General features: G+C 37.2%; 1 protein-coding gene across 1 annotated transcript; it reads left to right on the top strand.

The window, feature by feature from the left end:
- Positions 1-2,615: 2,615 nt before the first annotated feature.
- On the top strand, positions 2,616-3,647 carry LOC134366076 (olfactory receptor 1L4-like). The gene has a single exon (XM_063082497.1). It carries the CDS (start codon positions 2,712-2,714, stop codon positions 3,645-3,647), a length of 936 nt encoding a protein of 311 aa, XP_062938567.1. The 5' UTR covers positions 2,616-2,711.
- The last annotated feature ends 5,768 nt before the right edge of the window (positions 3,648-9,415 follow it).

Raw genomic sequence — 9,415 nt, 5'->3', positions numbered from 1 at the left:
AATTTTATGGTGATCAATTGATTTGTTTTTCTCTGTGTGTGCCAGTATCTCATTGTTTTTCATTATGTCTTTTAATGTAGAGTTAGGAAATTTCCTTAACATTATTCTAATCTTTTCAAAATTTTCTTCTCTGTCCTTAGCCATTTACTTCTCTAGATGTATTTCAGAATGACCTTCACAAGTTCCGTTAAAAATTATCATGGGATCTTATTAGAGGTGCATTGAATTTTATAAATTTGAGAAGAATTGATATTTTTAAATATTGAGTCTTCTTTTTTAGCAATATATTATCTCCATTTATTCAGATCTTCATTTTGTGATCCGTTATAATTTCTTTAGATAGGTCATAATTGGTTTTTTTTTCCTTCAGCTTTATTTGTAAATGTTTTTTAGAATTTCTTTCCATTGTCAATTGGAACTTTTTCCAAATGACATTTTGCTAATACAGGAAAGTATTTATATTTGTATATTTATCTTGTATCTGGCCACTTTAGTGGAATCTTCATAGGTTTTTTAAGTTTTTCCGGTGATTATCTTGGACTTTCTCAGTAGATGATCATGTCACGTAAAAATAATGACAATTTTACTCTTTCTGTTCTTCCTTCTCCTTTTTCACTAGCTTAGACCACCATCTCAGAAAAATAGCTTAATAATGGCAACAGAAGCCATTCTTTCCTAATCTTTTCCATGATATAGGTAGGATTTGGACTCTTACACTTTAAGTCTTATATTCTTGTACTATTTGAATGTTTCAAATTAGAACATCACACTGTTTTGTAATCAAAAAAATAATATATCTAAAAAACTAATCTCAGTAACTCAGGCTATTCTTGGTAGTATTCCTATTTTTAAGTGACATCCCTACACCAAAAGCTTATAATTAAAGTATACAGATTATATTATTTAAACAGAAGTGTTTAAATAAAGATTAAGTAGGTTTTACTCTAAAGACTTAAGGCAGTCAAATCGGAATTCTGTGGGTACCAAGGAGCATGAATTAATTCTGATGCTCATTATTGTACTGTCCCCACTATCACCACCATCTCTGAAACTATGAGCAGGAGAGCACCAAAACGAAAGGATCTCATTCCTATGGTTCCCTTTCATGAAAACATACTGACTCAAAGTGGAACCCAATAACCTCTATAACTGGACCAAAAAATAAGAGGCTGAAGAGTTGGTCAAGAGACAAGAAGAATCTCCACAAAGAGAATTTAGAAGAACTCAGCCAAATTAGGGCACATGGAGTTCCCTAAAAACACTTGATAAACTTTAGCTTCTAATTTAGGAGTCAGCTCTAAGTTTTTAACTGTTCCCGTTCTTACTCCCAGTTTCTCTGTACTTTCTTTTTTTTTCCCATGGAGCTTACATTCTATTTTTTTATTATTATTAGAAATATTCATGAGACATAAAGCTGATTGTCACCCCTCATGCCCATGATGTGAGGGCCGGATTCATACTGGCAGCGTACCCATTGCCACAAATTGCTTTTGTGCCCCATGTCCCCCACCCAATTATCCCCCAGCCTCCCTCCCCCTATCCATTTTCCCCCACTCCTCTTTGTAGCCCAGGGAATGTTCTCTCACTCTGCAAGACCAATGCACTACTGTAGTCTTTCTTTACTTCCTTCTTTCTCTCTTAGCTCCCACGTATGGGTGAGTACATGTGTTATTTATCCCTCTGTGCTTTGCTTATTTCACTCAACATAAGTTTCTCCATGCTCATCCATGTTGTTGCAAATGGGAGTATTTCATTCTTTCTTATGGCAGAGTAGTATTCCATGGTGTATATATACCTCAGTAGGTCCGGGCACAGGCTTTATGGACATGAGCCCAAAAGCACAAGCAGAAAAAAAAAAAGTAAACAAATGGGACTATATCAAACTAAAAAGCTTCTGCACAGCAAAAGAAACAATCAAAAGAGTGAAATGACAACCTAAAGAGTGGGAGAACATGTTTGCTAACTATGCATCCAACAAGGGATTAATATCCAGGATATACAAGGAAGTCAAGCAATCATACAGCAAAAAAACAAATTACCCAATTAAAAAATGGGCAAAGGAGCTGAATAGACATTTTTCAAAGGAAGACATACAAATGGCCAACAAATACATGAAGAAATGCTCAATATCACTAGTCATCAGGAAAATGCAAATTAAAACTACATTGAGGGCCGAGCCCGTGGTGCACTCGGGAGAGTGCGGCGCTGGGAGCCCGGTGACGCTCCCGCCGCGGGTTCAGATCCTATATGGGACTGGCCGGTGCACTCACTGGCTGAGTGCCGGTCACGAAAAAAAGACAAAAAAAAAAAAAAAAAAACTACATTGAGATACCACCTCACCCCAGTTAGAATGGCTATAATCAAAAAGATGGTGAATAATAAATGCTAGCGAGAGTGTGGAGAGAAGGGAACACTCCTGCACTGTTGGTGGGGCTATAAATTAGTACAACCACTATGGAAAACAGTATGGAGGTTTCTCAAACAACTACAGATAGATCTTCCATATGATCCAGCAATCCCACTTCTGGGTATATACCCAGAGGAATGGAAATCTCTGTACTTTCTTAAAGAAAATATTCTTTAAAATTCTAACAAATAGCAGTGGGGTTTTTTTTTATAGGCTCAAGGTTAGGGAAGAAAATATCTTGATCAAATTCACATTTGCATCTCTCCCGTTCCTTCCCCAAACCCTGTCAAGGAGGTCCAGAGACATGGAGTTACAGAATTACAGTAGCAGCACTTCGGGCTTCATCCTCCTGGGCCTCTCTTCTAACCCTCAGCTGCAGAAACCCCTCTTTGCCATCTTCCTCATCATGTACCTGGTCACTGTGACGGGGAATGTGTTCATCATCCTGGCCATCCACTCTGACCCCAGGCTCCATACACCTATGTACTTTTTTCTCAGCAATTTGTCCTTCATGGATATCTGCTTCACAACAGTCATTGTACCCAAGATGCTGGTGAATTTACTATCAGATACAAAGTCTATCTCCTACGTGGGCTGCCTGGTCCAGATGTACTTCTTCATGGCCTTTGGGAACACTGACAGCTACCTGCTGGCATCCATGGCCATCGACCGACTGACGGCCATCTCCAAACCCTTCCACTATCATGTGATTATGAACCCAAGACGTTGCCTCCTCATGCTGCTGGGTTCTTGCACTATCTCCCACCTGCACTCTCTGTTCCGTGTGCTACTCATGTCTCGCCTGTCTTTTTGTGCTTCTCATGTCATTAAGCACTTTTTCTGTGATACCCAGCCTGTGCTAAAGCTGTCCTGCTCTGACACATCCTCCAGCCAGATTGTGGTCATGACAGAGACCCTGGCTGTCATTGCGACCCCCTTCCTGTGCATCCTCTTCTCCTACCTACGAATCATCGCCACTGTGCTCAGAATTCCCTCCACAGCTGGGAAGTGGAAGGCCTTCTCCACCTGTGGCTCCCACCTCACCGTGGTGGTCTTGTTCTATGGGAGTGCCATCTATGTCTATTTTCGGCCCCTGTCCATGTACTCAGTGGTGAAGGACCGGGTAGCCACAGTTATGTACACAGTAGTGACACCCATGCTGAATCCTTTCATCTACAGCCTGAGGAACAAAGATATGAAAAGGGGGTTGAAGAAATTAAGGGACAGAATTCACTCATAGAACAAAATGATGGAATGTCATAACTGGGCAATGACCTAAGAGATTTTCAGATTATCCTTCCTTCCTACCCCTTTTCCACATGGCTCTCAAAGAGGTCATGAGAAGTGGTGTTAAATACCAGTGAGAACAGTGAACTGGGAGCAAAACACTTGGTTTCCATCAGTGACCCTGACCAAATACATATGCAATCCCAGACTAGGTACTGCTAAGAATCGGATTTCAGGATAAGAGTTTCTGCCATACTCAATAGACTGACAACCGTACAGTGGGATAAAGCTATCTAGAAATAACTCTTTCATAACCTTGACAACAGCCAGTACTAAAGGAGTGATAAAGATATATTCACTTTTGGAAGAAACTACATGAGGTTGGTAGGGAATTAGGAAAGACTTCTTGGAAAAGAGAGCTAAGATTTCCCTGAAGGAAGGACTGAACCTTGCCTATGAAAATTCACAATATTAGGAAACTGGTAGAGTTTTTTAAATAGTGGAAACCACCCAAGCATGTAAGACAATAAACACTGCAATGTGTCGAAGGGACAGCTAAAAGCCCTGTGTGGTTTGTTCAATTTTAGAGTAAGGAGAGTAAGACTGGAAAGATAGAAGAAACTAACTACAAAGCAGATTTACTCCCCCGACCAACACTTAAGTGTCATGATGGTGTGAATTCTCAGTATCCAACTCCTTTTCCTATTCTTCTTAATTCTTCCTTTCTCTGCATGTCCAACATTCTCACTTAGCTGCCCCGTATATCCTGGAAAAAGCAATGTGTATTCGTCAAGACAAGCTCAAAATCTTAGGACCTTAAAACCAAAGGCTTATTTCTCATGTGCACTGCACGTCGACTGTAGAAAAGTGTAAGGGGGCTGGTCATCATAAACACTTTAGGATCCAAGCTGATGGAGCAGCCACCATTGTAAACGTTAATCATCACTCTGTCAGAATCTGATAAAGACTCTAGAAGATTTTACACTGGCAATTTAGTAAACTGCTCTAGAAGTGACCCACACTTCTGATCATAACTCATTTTCTGCAACTAATCTCATGACCCCACCCAAAAACAAGGATCCAGGAGGCACAATCCAACCATGTGCCTCCAAGATGGAGAGCCAGAAGTATTTGTTAAGCACCATTAATGACTGCTACATGACTGTATTACCACAAATACATCAGTACAAATCAGTTGCTTCATCAATCCTCCCTGATGCTGTTATTGTCAATGGCAATAGCAATGTCAGTCTTACACTCTCTCTGGAGCCCTTTTTTTCTCTCTCTTCTTTTTCTTTTCCTACTTATTTCTTATCGAAATGCATTGATTATACATATTTGTGGGGTGCAGGTAGAATATCAGTACATGTATCCACTATGTGATGATCAAATCAGGGTAATTAGCATGTTTGTCATTGCAAAAAATAATTTCTTTGTGATGAGGACATTAGATCTCCTCTCTTCTAGCCATCTGATGACACACAGTAAGTTATTGTTAATTATAGATGCCTAGCTAGACTGTACACCAAGAGAACTTTTCACTATATAGCTGTTTTGTATCCATTAACCAGCCTCTCACTATCCACCATCCCCCTTCCCATTCCCCACCTCTAATAGCCACAGTTCTGCTCTCTCCTTCTGAAAATTCAACTTACTATTATTACTGTTCTTTTGCTGTTTTTAGTTCCCGCTTATGAGTGAGAACATGTAGTTTTTCTCTTTCTGTGCCTGCCTTATTTCATTTAACATAATGATCTCCCAGTTAATCCATGCTGCTGTGAAAGGCCGAATTTCATTCTTTTTCTATAGCTGAGTAGTATTCCATTGTGTATATATACCACATCTTTATCCAGTAGTCTGTCAATGGACATTTAGGTTGGTTCCATATCTTGGCTATTGTGCATAGAGCTGTGATAAATATGGGAGTGCAGGTATCCCTTCAACATGATGATTTCCATTCCTTTGGGCATGTACCCAGTAGTGGGATTGCTGGATTGTATGGCAGTTCTATCTGTAGTTGTCTGAGAGACCTCCATACTGTATTCCATAATGGCTGTACCAATTTCCAATCCCATCAACAATGTACAATCATTCCTGTTTCTCCACGTCCTCCTCAGGCCATTTCCTGTCTTTTTGATAATAGCCAATCTTACTGCATGAGACAATATCTCAACGTAGTGTTGATTTGCATTTCTCTGATTAGTGATTTTGAGCCTTTTTATCATACACCTGTGGCCATTTGTATGTCTTCTTATGAGAAATATCTATTCATCTCCTTTGACCATTTTTTAACCAGATTATTTGTTATTTCACTACTGAGTTGTTTGAAGTCTTTGCATATTCTGGATATTAATATCTTGTCAAATACAGTTTGCAAATATTTTCTCCCATCCCGTAGGTTATCTTTTCACTCTGTTGACTGTTTCCTTTGCTGTGCAGCCTTATAGTTTGATATAGTCACATTTTTTTTTCTTTTTTGCATGTGCTTTTAAGGTCTTCATAAAGTCTTTGCCCATTCTTACAAATTGAAGAGTTTCCCCTGTGTTTTCTTCCAGGAGTTTTATAGTTTCAGGTCTTATATTTAAGTTTTGAATCTATTTTGAGTTGATTTTGGTATATGACAAAAGATAGGGGTCTCGTTTCATTCTTCTACACATGGATATCCAGTTTTGCCAGTACCATTTATTTAAGAGGCTGTCCTTTCCCCAGTGTATGTTCTTGATGCATTTGTTGAAGATCAGCTGGCTGTAAATACATGGATTGATTTCTGAGTTCTCCACTCTGTTCCATTGGTCCATGTGTCTGTTTTTATGCCAGTACCATGTTGTTTTAGTTAATATGGTTTTGCAGTATATTCTGAAGTCGGGTAGAGTAATGCCTCTGACTTTGTCTTTACTCAAGATTATCTTGGCTATTCAGGGTCTTTTTTTGTTCCATATGAAAGTTAGGACTGGTTTTTCTATTTCTGTGAAGAAACTCATTGGTATTTTGATGGAGATTGCACTGACTCTGTAGGTTGCTTTAAGTAGCATGGACATTTTCACAAAACTAATTCTTACAATCCATGAACTTGAAATAGTCTTTCTATTTTTTCATGTCCTCTTTAATATATTTCATCAGTGTTTAGTAGTTTTTGTTGTAGAGATCTTTCACCTCTTTGGTGCAATTTATTCCTAGGTTGTTTTTGTTTTTGTTTTGTTTTTGGTAGTTAGTATAAACAGCCTTGCTTTCTTGATTTCTTTTTCTGGTAGTAGATTGTTGCTGTATAGAAACACTACTCATTTTTTGTATGTTAACTTTGTATCCTGCAACTTTACTGAAGTCATTTATTAACTCTAAGAGTTTTTAGGTAGAGTCTTTAGATTTTTCTCTATGTAAGATTATGTCATCTGCAAACAAGGAAAATTTGACTTCATCTTATACAATTTGGGTGCCTTTTTTTCTTACTCTTACCTAAATTATTCTGGCTAGAACTTTGGCTAGTACTACATTAAATAAGATCGGTGAAGGTGGACATCATTGTCTTGTTCCTCTTCTTAGGAGAAAAGTTTTCAGCTTTTCCACATTCAGGATGATGTTAGCTGTGGGTCTGTCATATAAGACTTTTGTTTTGTTTGTTGACATACTTTCCTTCTATATCAAATTTGTTGAGAGTCCTTATCATGAAGGGATGTTGAATTTTGTCAAATCTTTTCCAGCATCAGTTGAGATGATCATACAGCTTTTTTCTTTCACTTAGTTGATGTGGTGTATCGCATTTATTAATTTGCATATGTTGATCCATCCTGGCATCCCTGGAAAAAATCCCCTCTTATCATGGTGTATAATATTTTTGGTATGCTGTTGAATTCTGTTTGCTAGTATTTTGTTTGGAATCTTTGCATCTCTGTTCATCAAGGATATTGGCCTGTAGCTTTCTTTTTTTGTTGTGTCTTTGTCTGATTTTGGTATCAGGGTGATGCTGGCCTCATAGAATGAGATTGGGAGAATACCCTCTGCCTTAATTTTTTGGAATAATTTGAAAAGAAGTGGTACTAATTCTTCTTCCAAAGTCTGGTAGAATTTATCAAAGAAGACATTCAGTCCTGAGCTTTTCTTTGTTGGGAGACTGCAGATTACTGATTCAATCTTGTTTCTTGTTATTGGACTGTTCTCATTTTTTTTTTTTAATCTGGTTTTTTATTTGTGTTCTGTTATTACTTCTTGGTTCATTCTTGGTAGGTTGTACATGTCCAGAAATTTATTCATTTTCTCCAGATGATCAAATTTTTTGGTGTATAGTTGTTTGTAATACCCTCAATGACTTTTTGTATTTCTGTGGTATCAGTTGCAATGTCTCCTGTTTCATTTCTTATTTTTGTTATTCGGGATTTCTCTTCTTTTCTTAGATAGTCCAGCTAATGGTTTGTCAATTTTGTTTATCTTCTTAAAAAACCAACAATTTGTTTTGTTAATCTGTTGTATCTTATCTTTTTATCTCTATTTCAATTAATTCTGCTGTAATCTTTATCATTTTTTCCATCTACTAATTTTGGGATTGGATTTTTCTTTGTGATGTAATATTAGGTTGTTTATTTGAAATCTTTCTGTTCTTTTGATGTAAGCATTTATTGCAATAAACTTTCTTCTTAGTACTGCTTTTGCAGTATCCCATAGGTTTTGGTATGATGTGTTTTTATTTTCATTTGATTGAAGAATTTTTGTTTGTTTCTGCTTAATTTCTTCTCTAACCCATAGGTCACTCAGGAGTGCATTGTTTAATTTCCATGTATTTGTATCATATCCAATGTTTCACTTGTTATTGATTTCTAATATTATTTTGTTGTGGTCTTACAAGATACTTGAAATAATTTCTTTTTTTTTTTTATTTGCTGAGACTTGACTTGTGGCCTAACATGTAGTCTATCCTGGAGAATGTTCCTTGTGCTGATGAGAAGAATGTATATTCTGTAGTTGTTGGATGAAACATTCTATAGATGCCTTCAAGTCCAATTGGTTTGAAGTGTCATTTAAATACAATGTTTCTATGCTAATTTGCTGTCTAGATTATTTGTCCAATGCTGAGAGGGAGGTGTTCTGTCCCTACCTATATTGTACTGAGGTCTATCTTTAGATCCATTAATTTTTGCTTTGTACATCTGGGTGCTCCAATGTTGGAGGTATACATATTTACAATTGATATATTCTCTTGCTGAGTTGATCCTCATATCAATATATAATTACCTTCTTTATCTCTTTTTATAGTTTTTTTTAAAGCCTATTTTATCCAAGTATAGCTACTCCTGTTCATTTTGGTTTTCATTTGTGTGGAATATCTTTTTCCATCCCTTCACTATTAGTTTATGTGTGTCTTTACAGGTGAAGTGAGTTTCTTGAAGGCAGCATATAGTTGGATCTAGTTTTTTAACGCATTCAGCTAAGGGGGGAATTCAATTTATTCACATTCAGGGCTATTATTGAAAGGTATTGCCTAAATCCTGGCATTTTACTAATTTTTATGGTTGTTTTATATATCTTTTCTTTCTTTCCTTTTTATTGTTCAACTTTGCTTTGATTATTGTAGTGATAAGGTATAGTTTCTTTCTCTTTCTCATTGGCATATCTACTCTGCCAGTGGGTTTTATTCTTTCTCATGTCTTCATGGTGGTTATTATTGGTCTTTGGATTCCAGATAAAGAACTCCCTTGAGGATTTCTTGTAGAGTCAGTTTTGTGGTGGTGAATTCCTGCAGTTTTTGTTGATCCGGGAAGGTCACTATTTCTCCTTCATTTTTGAAAGATA

This window comes from Cynocephalus volans, chromosome 17, assembly GCF_027409185.1.
Source record: "Cynocephalus volans isolate mCynVol1 chromosome 17, mCynVol1.pri, whole genome shotgun sequence".
Lineage (NCBI taxonomy): Eukaryota > Metazoa > Chordata > Mammalia > Dermoptera > Cynocephalidae > Cynocephalus > Cynocephalus volans.
The sequence above is the reverse complement of the archived record's forward strand: the minus strand, read 5'-3'. Positions and strand labels throughout refer to the sequence as shown.

What these genes read in the sequence shown, in the direction of transcription:
- LOC134366076 (XM_063082497.1), top strand. Translation starts at nt 2,712, where the DNA reads ATGGAGTTACAGAATTACAGTAGCAGCACTTCGGGCTTCATCCTCCTG.